Source organism: Aulonocara sp. 'chitande type north' Nkhata Bay, linkage group LG11 (genome assembly GCF_057382095.1).
Source record: "Aulonocara sp. 'chitande type north' Nkhata Bay isolate Kocher_YH1m ecotype deep benthic linkage group LG11, A_spYH_male_GT1.1, whole genome shotgun sequence".
Lineage (NCBI taxonomy): Eukaryota > Metazoa > Chordata > Actinopteri > Cichliformes > Cichlidae > Aulonocara > Aulonocara sp. 'chitande type north' Nkhata Bay.
Genome location: NC_141354.1, coordinates 13,685,610 through 13,701,201, shown reverse-complemented (window position 1 = coordinate 13,701,201; position 15,592 = coordinate 13,685,610). Strand labels below are relative to the sequence as shown.

The 15,592-nt window shown below is 42.0% G+C and overlaps 2 protein-coding genes across 3 annotated transcripts; both read right to left on the bottom strand.

Moving 5' to 3' along the window:
* Window positions 1-285: 285 nt before the first annotated feature.
* Window positions 286-4,522, bottom strand: LOC147318612 (uncharacterized). The gene is made up of 6 exons (XM_086310654.1): window positions 3,474-4,522; window positions 3,274-3,393; window positions 2,999-3,117; window positions 2,638-2,805; window positions 1,902-2,026; window positions 286-1,789 (listed from the first exon to the last, which is right to left on the bottom strand). Exons 1-6 carry the CDS (start codon window positions 3,763-3,765, stop codon window positions 457-459), a joined length of 2,157 nt encoding a protein of 718 aa, XP_086166780.1. The 5' UTR covers window positions 3,766-4,522; the 3' UTR covers window positions 286-456.
* Window positions 4,523-4,650: 128 nt separating this feature from the next.
* tbc1d31 (TBC1 domain family, member 31) lies at window positions 4,651-15,331 on the bottom strand. Of its 2 annotated transcripts, none has more exons than XM_086310651.1 (23): window positions 14,934-15,331; window positions 12,881-13,021; window positions 12,566-12,681; window positions 12,070-12,248; window positions 11,739-11,890; window positions 11,497-11,656; window positions 11,059-11,259; window positions 10,763-10,936; window positions 10,596-10,690; window positions 10,371-10,517; window positions 9,763-9,896; window positions 9,381-9,514; window positions 9,083-9,262; window positions 8,757-8,989; window positions 8,563-8,635; window positions 8,343-8,422; window positions 8,116-8,251; window positions 7,387-7,461; window positions 6,903-7,031; window positions 6,634-6,789; window positions 5,811-5,880; window positions 5,559-5,729; window positions 4,651-5,303 (listed from the first exon to the last, which is right to left on the bottom strand). In XM_086310651.1, the coding sequence occupies exons 1-23, from the start codon at window positions 15,002-15,004 to the stop codon at window positions 5,155-5,157; spliced, it is 3,156 nt and encodes a 1,051-aa protein (XP_086166777.1). In that variant the 5' UTR covers window positions 15,005-15,331; the 3' UTR covers window positions 4,651-5,154. The 2 variants fall into 2 exon arrangements, with proteins under 2 accessions (XP_086166777.1, XP_086166779.1); XM_086310653.1 differs by having other exon boundaries at window positions 10,596-10,675.
* Between the last annotated feature and the right edge of the window lie 261 nt (window positions 15,332-15,592).

Genomic DNA, 15,592 nt, shown 5'->3' with positions numbered 1-15,592 from the left:
GACAAGCTGTTCTGAGCATTATGCAGATAATAAAATCTCTCAGGACAGTGTAGGCTTGTTGTTTGTTCTCTTCACGTTAGTGGCAACAGATTAACTCCTCACATCGCTCCACTCAACATCAACCTTAGCAGATGTTTAATAACAGAAAGCACTTTCGTGAGTGTGTGTAGCGGCTGTAAAATTACCCCAAATGTTCTACTTTAACACACCTTTCAGGATTAAAGACATGTAACAGATTACACGTTGTCATGAAGTTATATTTTATTTTAACAAAAATACGCAGATACAGCTGCTGGACTTGTAGCAATAATAAGCTCATCTCTTGGTCTAGTATAATTTCAAGAGGTTTACATTAAAATATCACCCAAGCTCAGTGAAACTTATGAGGATATTGTGTTGTTTTTATAGCTGCAGCTCCTGTGTGTCTGTGGGTGGATAAATGTGACCAATATAGAGTTAGCTAAACGTTCTGTTTAGACTGAACCCTGCTGTCTGTCTCTCGTTCATACTCTTGCTTCTTCTCAGTGGTGTATTCATGCTGCTCTGTAAAGGCCCCCAGCCAGCCATCTGTCCCATCCTATGGGGGGTCCTGAAGGAGCTGTGACGCTCCATAGGATGATTCTGGGGGCTCCAGTTTAGCCTCCAAAGGGGATTAGGCTGCTGGAAAGCGTGGGACTGAAGATTAATCTGGGCTGCTGTACCTGGAAGAAAGAGCTTTGGGTCTTTCTGAAGCTGAGGCCTAAGATGAGCTCCTGTTGAAGCTGGAAGCTCTTTGATAGTTTGTGGTTGGAGCTGGGGCTGGTAGTACCTCTGTGGCTGAGCCTGCCTCCTGGTTTCTAGAAAGGAGAATTTGGTTTGCACACCAGGTGTGTGTCCTCTTAGAGGTGTAAAAAGAAACTGATGAGTGGTGTTTGCTTGTTTGTGTTGTGTTGTAGGAGGAGGGTGGAGTTTGGGATTATCATGTTGAAGTTCCGGTTTGGGTTTGAAACTGTGTGAGGAGCTCCGCTGTCCTCTCTGTGTGTTCAGGTCTGCAGCAGTCCTCAGAGGGTTTGTGTTTCTGTTCCTCTGCTGAAAGAAGAGCCCTTCGGTAGCCACGTCTGCAGGATCAAGATTTGAATTCTTCAAAGGTGTTTCACAGAGTACAGTCCTGTGCTGTCTGTGTGTCGGGGACACAGTGTGCGGAGGGTCTGACTCTTGAATCGCTGCATTCTTTTCAGCTGTAGTGCTGATGTAGTGGGTATGATCAGGCAGGTTTAGGTGGCTCTGAATCTGGTATTCGCTCTTCTCTTTTTCATTATGCCTTGTGTGTCCAGATTCCATTGTATATTTGGGCTTTTCCACAGATTTACTCTGCACCTCACGCTCCATTTCTGGTTGAATCAAAGGCTTCGGGTACAGCTGCAGAGGTTTTCTTTGGATTTGTGTACCAGTGTCTGCTCTGTGCTGAGGTTGGTTATCCCCCCGGCTGCTCACCAGTGCTGGGCTCTGGGGTTTATGTAGAACTGTCCCAGCTGCTTTTGTCTGAGTGTTTTCAGCATCTTTATTCCAGTCCCACTGAAGACCTGTCTGGTTTGATGTCTGCTTACTGATACCAGTATCGCTATGAAGAGCCGCATGTGATGTGGCGTGTCGGCAAAGAGTGTGGGGCACAGTGATAAAGGTGACAAAGCCGGTGACGGGTTTGGAGCTGGAGTGCAGCCTGTGAAATTCCTGCAGGAAACATGTGACTGCGCTGCCCTTTAACAGAACAGCAAGACTCCGATGGACCTGCCAGGACAACCAGGAGAAGCTGAAGGGATCACACGATCACACACACACACGGTTACTAATTGTACAACAGAAAATTTAAGAGAATACATACAAAAATTGTTGATAATGATGATGTTCCTGCATGTTTATACCTGTATGAACCAGTCAGCACTTCAGTCCAGTCACTGATGATAAAACTCTCTGCAATCTGACCTTTCAGCTTCCTGCCTGTCTTTGCACAGTAGGTCTGTCCATAGACGCTGTGTACTGACAGTTTCTGTGCACACACACACAATTATTTAACACAAACTGTATCATTTGTATTTTTATTGCTGTATCATTGATGGATGTAGATATTTATCTTGACAAACATATCATTTGTTTACTGATTGTCATAAGCAGTCTTTTAAGCAGCAACTTCCAGGGCTAAGAAAACAAATCCTAATTTGGAAGTGATAATTGTGGTACCTGCCTAGACTACAGATTACTGAGTTAAAATGCCCATCCCAGAACAACAGGGATGGGCATCAGCCATTTTTGTTACATGATCCAGTGGCAGCAGCGTGTTTTAGGAAAAGTCCCTTAAAGATCAAATGCTGGCTCATGAAAGAAGAAAACATCACATCAGACAAAAAAGAAAACAGCATGGTCATCATATAGAGCTCGGTGAAGGTGCTTTCCATGTACAGTGTTTGCTTGTGCTGTACTGTTGCATCAGAGATACTGTGGTTCTCTGGCAGGCTTGATTTAAGGTTGCATGGTTACAAGATAAAAAAAAGAACAAGATATAAAGCATGTATATGGATACTTAACGTTTTTACTCTTGATTTCTTCAGAAGAGTGCTGCAATTTGAAGGTAGTGAGAAAGAGAATGACGAGTGGACTCACAGGAAAGTTTTTACTGTCGAGTTTGAGGTCCTGCCACATGCTAACAAACAGGTTCAGGTTCAGCTGGTCCAACAGCAGATGTACAGACACGTTTCTCTTCTTGCTCGCCTCCAGAAGATCGCAAAGCAGCTCCACGTCACTGAAGCTGTCCACCACTATAGCCAGGGCCTATAGACACGTGGTTATGAGTTACTGAGGAATCACTTTACCAAACACCTGCAGTCACAGAGATCACTCACACTGCCTCAGCTCACAAGATCCAGCACTGGGTTTTTATTTCACATGCGCGGGTATGCATGGTATATTCCTTTTTACATGTACAAACATACACAAAGAAACACACAGACACATCCAGGCATACCAGTTTAGCCTTTCTGATGAACTGCCTAACCAGGTCTTTCATGCCAGCTGCTCTGCAGTCTGAGGGGAAGAAAACTTGAATCATCTGTTTAACCAACACAGGACCGCTCGATTTCACGTCTATGAAAAGGAGCAAAAGAAAACTATAAACAGCAGTGAATTGCAACAGAAAGCTCAAAAATACATTGCCCCCAAAATGTGCACTGACCTACAGAGGATTTAAACACTTTTACAAAATATTTAGTACTCCATTAGTACCTTTCAGCTGACACTGACCTGACTCTGCCAGAGTACAGTCACTGTCTGCTGACACTTCAGAGCACTGTGTGGGAGAGTTTGAGCCAGCAGATAAACTCTCCAACTCTTTGCCATCATCATGCTGCTCACTAGGATCATCTGCATGAGACAGAAAACCATTTAAAGCAACTCAACCTGGGATAATGGGAACATTAAAGATGCACGGAAATATTTCTAACCTGTGTGACTATCCCTCCCATTCTTCAGGATGTAATTCTTCTCTGGCTCTGACAGAAAGTCCACTTCTCCCTCTGCTCTCAACACCTCGTGGTAATCCTCCAAGCCCCGGCTGAGCAGACAGTCCGCTGCAAGACGAGCGCTCTCGTTGTGGCTCAGGTCCACTGTGGAGCTGCTAGATATGAAATCATAGGAGGAGGAAGGGATGCGGAGGTCTTGGAGACGTCGCCTTACCTTCCCCAGCGGCTTGGACGTCCTGTACCACAGCGCAGACACACTGTTGGAGGCATCCATGGATACAAAGCCTTATTTTCAGGTTAGAGAAAAGTTAGCATGCTGACGTTACAGCTCTGGAAATCAGTTTCTCTAAGAGAGATCTACTGATTCAGACATGCAGACAGGTAAAGAGAGAAAGGTAGATCCACCCCTGCTGAGGGCAAGATGGTTTCCTAAAACATAATGAGAAGTGACAGGTGAAAAGTGAGTCAGTCAGACTGTGGGTGTAAGACAGTGACCTTCAAGTGTGTAACTGTGAAGGTAAAGATAAAGAAATTTACAGGAAATGATGCAAAGATAGAATAAAAATATTAGCCTGTAAAATTTGAGACATCATTCAAAGAAATTCTGCTTTTAGATGTGATTCTGTGGCTCCAATACCTCCCTGTTTGTGCTTTTGTTTGTTAATTAACTTTGGCAGTGACAACAGGGCAGTGCATGCTTTGCAGTTTCCTTCCCATGGCCTGTGACAGAGTGATGCAGAAGAACAGGTGAGCACAGATAAAACATGGGTGGAGAGATAGAAAGCAGTGAGTGACAGGAATGGAGATCGCTGCCAGTTCAGCTCATGTCAAATAACACCTGGATGCTCACAAGACCAAAAGTGATGACAGTTAATGCCACACCCAGACAGTGAGAAGAGGCCCATAGGTCAGTGTTTTTGCACTTCTGCTTTGGTAGAGTCTAATCTCTAACTCTAATCAAATCATAAATCCTCTCATCTAAATTATAACCCAACCTAAATGCATTCTGAATACAGAAAAGTGTGACTGCAGATATTTAAATTAAAGTTTGTTTTTTAAAAATACATGACTCTGATAAAGAAAGTCATAATGACACAAAGATCAATGCAGATTTTTAAATGTTTTTATGCAAATAGATTTTAAATAAAGCAAATACAAAATACATTAAAGTAAAAAAGGACTCATGTAAGAACTGCACATCTGTTAAAAACATGACAGCAAATTTAAACAGTTTATTCTTCACTATGGACTCTGCAGAAGAAGCGTGTGAGTCCGTTACACACAGTACCGAGAGTATGTCAGATGGTCTTACACACTGCTTAAAGAAAAATAGTCAAAGCTGGTTTTTGAGAGAACCACCCAAACATTACAGGTTGATGCGAGCAACAATGTGCACATGACATGAAGCACAAACAAAGCCAGAAACTGAAATAAACTGTTTCTGTTCTCGACTTGTGTTTTGCTAAAACATGAGTTTTCATGAGGATGAAGAGTGGAAGCTGTTTGACTGCATTTGTACTTTAAGGTGGAGGGATGGATGGCAAAAACATTCTTTGGAAGCAGTTAGCTCATCGGTCTGATTCACTGTCCGTCTGTTCCAGAGGTCTCGAGATAAGAATATGTTTCTGTGACTCTGTGAAGCCAGAGTTTGAGGGAGTTGTGGTCACTGGGAGGACAGTGTGTGGACAGACTGTGAGGAGGCAGAGCTGCCCTCTTTGGCTCTTGCTGCCAGCTTCTGTCTCAGTTCTCTGATTTCCTTCAGCAGTTCTCTCTCACTGCTGTCCAGCTGGGCCCGACCTCGGTCCAGTGAGACTGACAGGAAAAGAAAGAAAGGATTACTGATACAAAAACACATTTGACAAAGGAGGATAGAAGGAAGGCAGCTTCACAGTTTGTAGTTGTGCTCCAACACTTGACAGATTAGTAACAGATTATTATAATCAGATTATAATCGTGCGGTGGTTACAATAGATCATTACTTGAAATACTACCCAGCTTTGGTAAACCGATGGGGAAATACATTTTGCCACTTAATTTTTAAAAAACATGGTGATAACAAGGACTTACAGTTGGTGGAGGTGCTCTCTGAGGGTGAGCTGCTGTTCAGACACAACACCTGACTTCCTGCTGGTCTCGCAGTGGTGAAGGAGTTAGTCCTGACAGGAGTGACGGCACCGTGTCTGTGTAGAGGGTCTCTACTCAAACACGGTGACCTTATCCTCGTCTGCCCCTCACCATCTGATAAACAATAAATACACTGAGATGAGTCTGAATAATAGACTGTGTGTGTGTCTGTGTGTGGCAGTGAGGCGGTAATACCTGTAAATGCTGAAGGGCATGGTTGGTGATGATCCTGTAGCAGAGCTCTGAGAGTCATCACCTCATCCCACTGCAAATTAACAAGCAGTCATTCTTTAAATGAACAATGCTCACATTACATCAGATGATGATGATAACAATCAACTGGGATCACAAAGATTTGTCTTAAGGTCTCACATAAAAGCCCAATAAAAACTCATATATTCTGTCACTTTTCAAGCCGACACATAATAAAAATCAGGGCTGCAGCAAACAGTTATTTTAGTAATCAAGAATTCCACTGGTTATAAATAATATATAAGCACTCTCAAGTACAGTAATGTCAAATAAAGCATACATGCAATCTAAACTAAGGCATAAAATAAAATTCCCATTACTCTATTTTCTTGAAGGGGGGACTTTCTGACATTAGGAGGCAAAAAGAGACTGGATAGATTTGGTGTGTGCTCGTGTGCCCTGTGCTGTGATACCAAGTCATTGTTATGATGTTTTTAATAATAATTCAGTGTCCAGCCTAACAGCCCAAGGTCAGTGGCTTTTTACTGGTATATGTACATTTTATCGGGCTTTATAAAAATCTTTTATTTTTATTTTATGTTTTTTTTTATTTTACTTTATAGAATTATAATCTAAAACAAAATATTTTATTTCTCTATAAATCTGAAAAACAAAAGCCTTGAAATAAATATGGTCTAGTACACCCCATGCCGCCCCTCCCCCATTAATCAGTACTTCAAGTTTTACTCAAGTTTGTAACACAAGTGTATGTACTTCTTAAATGCAGAATGTCTGTATTTTTGCCAGCTCTGCATGTTGTTCTCACCTTCCTTCCTGCCACATCTCCCACAGTGTCCGTCTCTGTCAGTCCCTCTCTCGTCCTGTCCTGCCCAGAGTCCGCCTGCTGCAGGCGTTCCCTCACCTCCCTCCAGTCTGACTCCAGGCCCAGCTGACGTGCCCCTCCGAGGAACTCCTCCCGGCTCTGTGTGTGTGTTTGTGGAGAAATATGATTTAGGTGACTCTACTGCTCCTGTTGAAAAGCCAGATGGACACACGACTTCATGTTTGACAATTACACTGGAATTTGTAACTAGCCTGCATGTCTTCCTCAGCGTTACGCAGCAGCTCTGTGCAACTCTTTCCCTCTCTTTCCGCCGGCCTCGTTCTCCTCTCCACTTGCTCCTCGTCCTCTCGTCCTGCACGCTCCTGCTCTTTCAATAAACGCTGGGACAGTGGTGGAAAAACCATGAAAGAAAAGCAGCAAAACTGATTAGACAGTGGAACTTTTAATAACAGTCACAGTGCTGGGAATTATATAAACATCTGTGAAACCACATTTCACAAGACTTTACCCAAAGCGTAACAGGTCTCATGCTTGAGTGATCTTAATTGAGCATTTAACTGGAAGCTGTAACTGTTTTGGCTATAACCAAAACTTGGTTCGTGAAACACATTTTACTTAGAAATTGTTTTCCAGGTTAATGAGAGTCACTATTGGAAAGAAATGTACTAACACAAAGGGAAGAAGTGCAGAGTGAAGGAGGTGAGGCTGGTAGGGAGTCAGGAGGGTGTTTGTCACCTGTTCAAGTTGTTTCCTTTGAACCTCCATCTCCATCTGTCTGACCTCGAGATCCTGGACTGCTGCAGCTGTCTCCTGGTCATAAAGAGTCATTTGCAGCACAAAATATCAACAAGCACATAAATCTCTGTGACAATACACTGAGTCATTTTGGTGTTCCGGTCCATTACAGGATTTATAATGTGCTAAACTTCCACTATATGAACCAGATTACTAACATAGTGAAGTGTACACATACACATCTAAACATTAACATCCATCCGCTTATCCTTTTCAGGGTCGCGGGGGGTGCTGGAGCCTATCCCAGCTGTCATAGGGCGAGAGGCGGGGTACACCCTGGACAGGTCACCAGTCTGTCACAGGGCTAACACACCTATGGGCAATTTGGATTTATCAATTAACAATTTGGATTTATCAATTAACAATTTGGATTTATCAATTAACAATTTGGATTTATCAATTAACTTGGACTGTGGGAGGAAGCCGGAGTACCCGGGGAGAACCCACGCAAACACGAGGAGAACATGCAAACTCCACACAGAAAGACCCTGCTGGCCTGATGGTGGGATTGAACTCAGGACCTTCTTGCTGTGCGGCAACAGTGCTAACCACTGTGCCACCGTGCTGCCACGTGCTAAACATTACCATCCACAATACACAGAAGAGATAAATCATTGAAACTTGAAATCTACCAGTATATATGTTTTATGTGTAACTTGCTGCATTTACCTTCCTGCTGATCTCCTGGTCTAGTCTTTGTAACTGTGAGGCTCTCAGGTCCTGCTGGTGTTTGAGAAAGCGTCTTCTGGTTGTGTCCAGCAGCTCTAACTCCTTCACCTTGAGCTCTCTCTTCATGGCGGCCAACCTGAACAACACAGCACAGTGTCACCAACCCATTCTCTGAACTCCCGTCATTCATTTAAGTCATACTTCATTTTCAAAGGTGCAACGTGTACTTTGCCCTCTGCTGTGTCAGTCTCTCCTCTTCCTGTGACAGAATGTTTCTGCGCTGTTCTTCTGCTTTCTGCAGCAGCTCCTAAAACAGATTCAATTAAAACAGTAAAAACTGATTCCCTTTATTTCCACTTTATTTTAAGTGTTTGTTTGTGTTGAACGCCGCACAGTCTGAGGATTACAGTAATATACTCCTTTCAGAATTCGGAAAAATTAATCTACCTGTTGTGCATAAAAGGCCTCCTCTTCAGCCTGGCGACGTAAAAAATCTGCACGCATTGCTGACACCTCCTGCCTGAACACACACTTACATGTTATGCCTTCTTCCTCCCTCCTTATATTAAGTTTTAATATTTACTATTACAAAAAACTTTTTTTTTCTTTCTTTCTTTATTATTGTTTTGTTTTAATCTCACCTCTCTCTGAGATACTCCATCTCCTGCAGTCGTATCTTCTCCTTCTCCCTGCTTTGGTATTCCACTATGAATTCTGGGTAATGATTGAACACAGGGTACTGGCCTTTGGTCAGTGGTGTAAAGTCAGAGAGCATGGCCCTGGGATGGATGTCAGCTGGTGTGCTGCTCATGAGTCGGTAGGCCTCCTTTACCATTGCTCCAACATCCATGTTGTTACGATGGTGGAAGAAATACTACAGAAGAGGAGAGACAGAAAAGTTCATTATGTGTCAAAATTTGTGTTCTCCTGGATTAGATTAGATGAGAAAAAATGATGGGAAAAGTACCTCAAAGTCTTGCTTCTGTGAGCAGAGGAGGAGAGGCTCACGGCAACAGATGATGTAAGCCACACAGGCCATCAGCAGAAATGATGGATGGTTGGAGAAAATGTTGTCAAACAGTTTCAGCCACTCATCCCGAGTCAGAACCTCTGAGAAGAAGGTCTCCAGCAGGGGCCACACGAAGAGCTAGAGCAAGCGGGGAGAAGTGTCATAAAAGTGCAGAGAACGTGTGATCCCACTGAGCGCGTGCAATTTTATGGCACATTATCTGACAGCCTCTCTGTGGTTCTGCAGCTTCTGTTACCTGCGAAGTAACGCCACAGTCCACCAGGTGCTGCAGCAGCTCCTTGTCATGATGAGCCAGGACATTCTCTGCCATGTTCAGGATATTCAGTGGAGGGTTGGGGAAATACTCAAACCAGTGCTGGCACCAGTTCACTGCACAACCAAACAACTGAATCAGCAGAGATTCCTGTGAAAGGTTCAGGTTGACTAAAAGAAAAGAGGACTTTTGCATTTGGATCAAATTTATATAGCAATCAGAAGTGTCTGTACACTCTAAGCAGCAGTGTATTTTGACCTCATGCTTGTAGCAGTACCATTCTCAGACTGATCAAGTTTTCAAATGTTTGCCGATGTAATATTGCAAAAACACACAGCGATGATGGAGCTCTGTAAGAAAATACCTATGACAGTGGCCACCACTTCGAAGCAGAGCATCGGATTGTTCTGGAAGAGCTTGACAAAAGGAAAAGCTACCAGAGGAAGGTATTCCACCTCTCCAAAGATGGCTGCCCAGTGAGCTAAAGCAGACAACACCCTGTGAAGAAGACAAAACAAGCAGTCACAATGTTTTTGGGTCCAACTATGCTGTATGCTCATTAAACATACAAATCTGGCGGTGGTGGTTCTTGAGTTAACCCATTAGTGCCCTTTTACACACGGAGGAAAAGTTCCTGTTAAGGTTTCAACATCGAGTCTTCTATAGTTTTCTTGACAGTAAAACTGGGTCAAGATGGACTGAGAGACACCAACACTTGTGTAAGTTTTTGAATTGCCTTTTTGTCCTGTCTCGCACTCTCTTTTCTTTCCCCTCACCCCCAACAGGTTGCGGAGGATGGGAGTTTTTCCTTCCCATTGTCGCCAAGTGTTTGCGTGATTGTTAAGGTTTCTTTCAAATAGGTACTCTATCTTTACCCTCCAAAATAAAGCGCCTCGAGGTGACTGTTGTTGTGACCTGGTTCTAAATAATTAACACTGCATTGAATTGGATTATATGCGTGAGTGTGAGCACCTCTGCAGTCCTCTCAGCAGTTTGTGACTTTTGATGGGGTATTTCTCATGCAGAGTGAGGAAGGCTGAATGTAGGCCTTTGTCTGTCAGACTGCTGTATGCTGCATGATTCTCTGGCAGGCACAGCAAGGACCGCCACACAAACATTCTGCAATGCAAATATAGAAAATTACTTATTATTTTTCTACATGCATGCCTAAATCTTCCTGGTGAAAGTTGTGTTTACCTGTATTTAGCTGGGTATTCTCCAAATGCCTTTAGCAGAGCCACCAGTCTCTTCTTATTTAAACCAGCTGGAAGTTCATTCTGTTCACAAAGAAACTAAATTCAAAACAACCCTTTAGCTTACACAGTCATTACATCCACAAAATGATGTGTGTTCTAGCAGTTTACCTCTTTATCCTCAGCTGTAGTCCCAGCAGGAGGTCTAAGGGTCTTCACTTGTGTGCGTCTGCCTGAACTCTTGGTTGGTCTTTGAACAGCCTCTGACCTTACCTTGACCTTTAGGTTTGAAAAGTCCTGATCAGCTTCACCACCAGAGACTACTGCCACCTGAGAGGGAGGCGGCTGTGGAGAGTGCCAGGGTAAAACAAACAATCAAACACACACACGCGCACACACAAAATTTCCAATCAAGACATGTGGTAACTTTTGGTATGAACCCTATTCATCACATTCTTGCTTGTCACCTTGTTTAATTCCTGCGTGAGACTCTGGACGCTGTAGATATTGACGCTTCCATTATCCATGATCGCCACAATGTGTCGGCCGTTAGGGCTTACTGCCACTGTAGTGATGGATTCATCATGGGAACCCACGTGAAAGAGAAGCTTGCATGTGTGAATGTGGATGAACCGCATCACACCATCCTGGCTCAACACACCCAGTGTCTATAAGACATTAAAGTTATAACCAAAAAGGAAACTGAGAAATTCAGAGGAAATGTACAAATTAACAGCATATAGCCATATTAGTTACATGCCAGTTAATTTTCTCTTCAATGTACAAGATATGAGATTATCTTAAAAAAAAATCTACTTGAGGAATAATTTTTGAGAACGTTATTTTTAACATGAAAACAAGAAAACTGGAAAAAACCTAAACCCTTCTGGTAGTGCTGTTTGTACCTGGCTGGCTCCTCCGTCGAAGCTGTCGGGCAGGAATTCCAGCTGTCTGACAGTTCGAACCTGCGTGGGCATCTGAATCACCCTGAGCAGCTGTTTGGTGTCCAGACACCACAGGTGCAGCAGGTTGGAGCGCCCACCTGCTGCAAGGCTCTTACCGTCACTGCCAACACAGCACAAGTATGCATTAGTTAGAGACTTTTGTAAGGGGCTGTTAATGAGTGGCTGTGAGATGAGAGACCCACCGTGTGACAGCAAAGGCCTTGTAGAAGATTCTGGGTCCACAATCGGGAACAGGGAGCTGGTATTTGCAGAAAAGTGTGTCACTCTCCCACGCAAAGATGGAATCATCACTGAAACAGCTGAGGATGGTGTTGCTGAGAGGCAAGAAAAACACCTGCAATGCAAACAACACCTGACGTGGTCAGTCTACAGTGTGGATGTCCATTCATTTATATCAAATTAGTGCGTCTCGACCTATAGCACCTAGAACAAGCTCCAGCTCACCTGCAACCATTAATTGCCTAAGCAGAAGAAAATGGATGGATAGTTTGCAGAGCATGTCTGCATGCTCACCCTCTGTATGCCTACAGACTGCCTGATGTTGAGCTTTCTCTTCCTTTGGAACGTGTCCAGGTCCCAGAGCTGCGCTGTGTCTGAGGATGTGGTGATTGCATAGCGGCCTGAGCTGTGGACGGAGATGGATGAGACTGCTCCCTCGTGACCTCGCATCCAACTCACCAGCTGCTTAGTGTCTATGTAATTAACCAGAACAAGTTAATTTGTAGTTCAAAAGAAGAACCAAATTACACATTTTGGATTAAAATGACCAGCTGCTACTGGGAGAAATGAAAAAACCCGCAGAGTGCTGGCTGGCTGTGGTTACAATAAAGAAAATCCTTTAAAAATTTTTTGTTAAGAATAAAATTACAATTCAATTTTATTTATATAGCGCCAAATCACAACAACAGTCACCTCAAGGCGCTTTATATTGTACGGTAGACCCTACAATAATTCCGTACAATGAACTACAAATGAAAAACTAAGCAGCACTTTATGTGTGAGGACGTACCTTTGTCGAAGCATTTAATAGTGTAGTCAGCCAAAGCCACGAGGAACTCTGTAGTCCTGCGGAGGCTAAATGCCAAAGAAGTGCACGCCTGTCCTGTTTTCTGCACCAGCCGAAATCTATCAATAAAATAAAATCAAATAAATTTCAAAAGCATCAAAGGTTTTAAGACTCCATTCTGAATATATTTAATATTCTAATTCAAAGGAAGAACATTTATGAATCAAACAATCCTGGTTGATAAAAGTAAATCCTAAACAATACAGAATTCTGTACATTTATATACTAAATAACCAAGTGTCCCTCATAGCCACACACCTGTTTCTACTGATGTCAAAAACATAAATGTTGCCATGGTGATCCCCAGCCAGGAAGGAATCACCAGTGGTGTCGAAGGCCACGTGGAGGAAACGCACCGTCTTGGCCTGCTGAGCAGTGCGGACCACAGTCACTAACACACTGAAAAAGGCAAACAAGGCACCTCATCAGAGACAAAATAGTGTCTGAGTGAATCATCGCTGCTCCCTAGTGGTCACCTAGGAAAAGATCTACTACGATCTCTCTGCACCTGTCTGCATTAACCACCTGAGGTCTTACTTACACAGGTGTGGGATATGAGCTATGTTAACATTACCTTAGGAATAGAACAATTTCTCACTGGCACAGATTCTTTATAAAAGAACTGAAATCGAAATCAAATTTCATCTCTGGGCTCCTTGATGGTGGTGTGAGAGAATGTTAGAAAGAAAATGAGTGAATAGATCATTCTTGCATTATTTAATATTTTCTAAAAACAATAACCTAAAAATGAATGATTAGCAACAAGGATTCGACCTAAATGAAAAGAACAAAATTTGCTTGTTACTAAGTATTATACAAATTTTGCATAAATTTCGTTCACAGCAAAATATGATCAACTAGCACGAGACATTCAAAGCATGTTTTCTGTAAGAGAAAGAATTTAACTACATAATTTAACAACCCCAAGATGACATCTGACGACCTCCCATGAACCCTTAATGACGAGTTATGACACGTTAGTCAAAGATGTGGCGTGACGACCATGTGATGTTTCCAGTTTTTTTTCAAGGGCAGCTGCAGAGGCAGAGACCACCCTCTTTAACTTCTGATGCACACTCACTCGTTCTGTTCTACAACCAAATATGACAGGAAGCAACAAAAGACCTCCAAGGTTTTACTCCTAGTAGGGTTTCAAGGAGTAAAGAGTTAAAGGTTTTTGCAACTTGAAAACAGTCACTGTGCGTACTACAAGAAAATATTTTTGTGTTTCTGTGTGTGGAGTGAAACTAGAACTGAAGCAATGTGCAAAGATAAAGCAGTTCAGAAACAGGTATAAAGATAAGGTTTTCGTTAGGTATAAGAAAGAGAGAGATGTTTGAATGTCAATAAATGTCTCTGGTTAATTAGTTAGAATTCCAGGTTTATTCAGATTTTGCAATCAACACACCAAAATTGGAGGTATTTGGATTTTGTATTTCACACAGTGTATGTAAATGCAAGTAAAAGTGAAATTATAAATATGTATATTGTTGTTATTGAGGTTAATATCAATAAAGAGGCAGGATAAACAATAATGGATTTACTGGCAAAGAGTCGGGTTAAATAAGTGTGCACTTCTTCCCACTCTTTTGGATATGTCAACTAAGTCAGCCAAAGTGAAGCAGTGTATTTTGCATGACTTTCTGTGTACTGCTTCCATGTTCAAAAGAAACTGAACTAAACAGCAAACAAATAAATGCCAGGTCTCTCTTGGAAATGAGATTTTTAATCTCAATGAGATTTTTTACCTGGATAAATAAAGGACTAATAATAAATAATTGCCATAGACAATTTCATCCATGTCTCATCCACGGATGTTTGATTGGGGTGAAATTTGGGGTGAGGTCACAGTGCACTAGTCGCAACATTTTTATATTCATGAAGCCAGTCAGAGACTTGTGAAGAAGATTTTCATTTATTTATTCAAAATTTCCTTTAATTTGATTCACATTCAAACATAAATCATTTGTAAATCTGCGATTTGCTAGAACTACAGTTAAAGTTTCATAGTTTTCTAGGATTACTGCTGCCTTAATGAACTAGTAAAACATAACTAATTCTTTGATTGCAATTAGTAAATAAAATAACTCATCACAACAGTAGTAACGAATCAGTATTCGTTATGTAAATACCAACAGACAGCAAAAATACTTAAAGTAAGAGTGCCAAAATACAGCAATCACGGGAATACAGACTGACAACTTAGAGCGCTATGTGTAATAAAGATGCCCCGCATGTAAATGAGTCCGTGCAGCATCAGCTGCTGACAGTCTGAGAAACTAAAGAAGACTTTTGTGAAAATTAAACCTACCTCTTCCCCGGTGTTGGTTTTCGATGCCAGATTTTACCCTCCTCTTTGTTCCCAATGTCCGTCACCTCCATTTTCAAAAAAGTCCACACAGTTCAGGAGGTAAATTTACAAAACACCGCTTGAGTTAACTTAATGTCACTATGATATAGCATGGCTTCCCCGCTAGCAGGTTAGCCGGCTAATCTTTTTACAGGCGGGGTAAACAGCGGCAAATTTAAAAGAGTAACATTGACGAAGTGCGGTAATGAGAGAAACCGTTAATGCCCTCGATTAAGGCTTAGCAATGTAATTCAGATTTAAGTAGTGCCCTAAAGGTTTAGCTGACCCCCTACGAACAGGTTGTATTCACTTGTTATTGTTTTGTTTATTTTATTGGTTGGGTTTAAGAACAGTTATTTTGTCGCCCAAAATTGACGAAATACGGCAGAAGGCGTGGCCAAGGAACATGAACGCGAGGTTTTTTTTCCACCCCTGTAGATTTCTTTTTCCACAAGACCCAGAAAAAAGTGAATATTAAGTAAATTTTTATTTAAAAATAAAATTGAAAAAATAAATACGTGACGTTTATTTATGTATTAGTGTATATTTGTTTATTTTATATATTTATTCATACATTCATCTACATCTACACAATAAAGCTCCGAGTTTTTCAGTTATTC

What these genes read in the sequence shown, in the direction of transcription:
- tbc1d31 (XM_086310651.1), bottom strand. Translation starts at nt 15,004, where the DNA reads ATGGAGGTGACGGACATTGGGAACAAAGAGGAGGGTAAAATCTGGCAT. An exon ending in GAATACCCAGCTAAATACAG is followed by an intron (nt 10,518 to 10,595) that starts GTAAACACAACT and finishes TTTGCATTGCAG; the next exon opens with AATGTTTGTGTGGCGGTCCT. An exon ending in AAAGGAAACAACTTGAACAG is followed by an intron (nt 7,032 to 7,386) that starts GTGACAAACACC and finishes CCACTGTCCCAG; the next exon opens with CGTTTATTGAAAGAGCAGGA.
- LOC147318612 (XM_086310654.1), bottom strand. Translation starts at nt 3,765, where the DNA reads ATGGATGCCTCCAACAGTGTGTCTGCGCTGTGGTACAGGACGTCCAAG. An exon ending in TGGGAGGGATAGTCACACAG is followed by an intron (nt 3,394 to 3,473) that starts GTTAGAAATATT and finishes TGTCTCATGCAG; the next exon opens with ATGATCCTAGTGAGCAGCAT. An exon ending in GTGCTGACTGGTTCATACAG is followed by an intron (nt 1,790 to 1,901) that starts GTATAAACATGC and finishes TGATCCCTTCAG; the next exon opens with CTTCTCCTGGTTGTCCTGGC.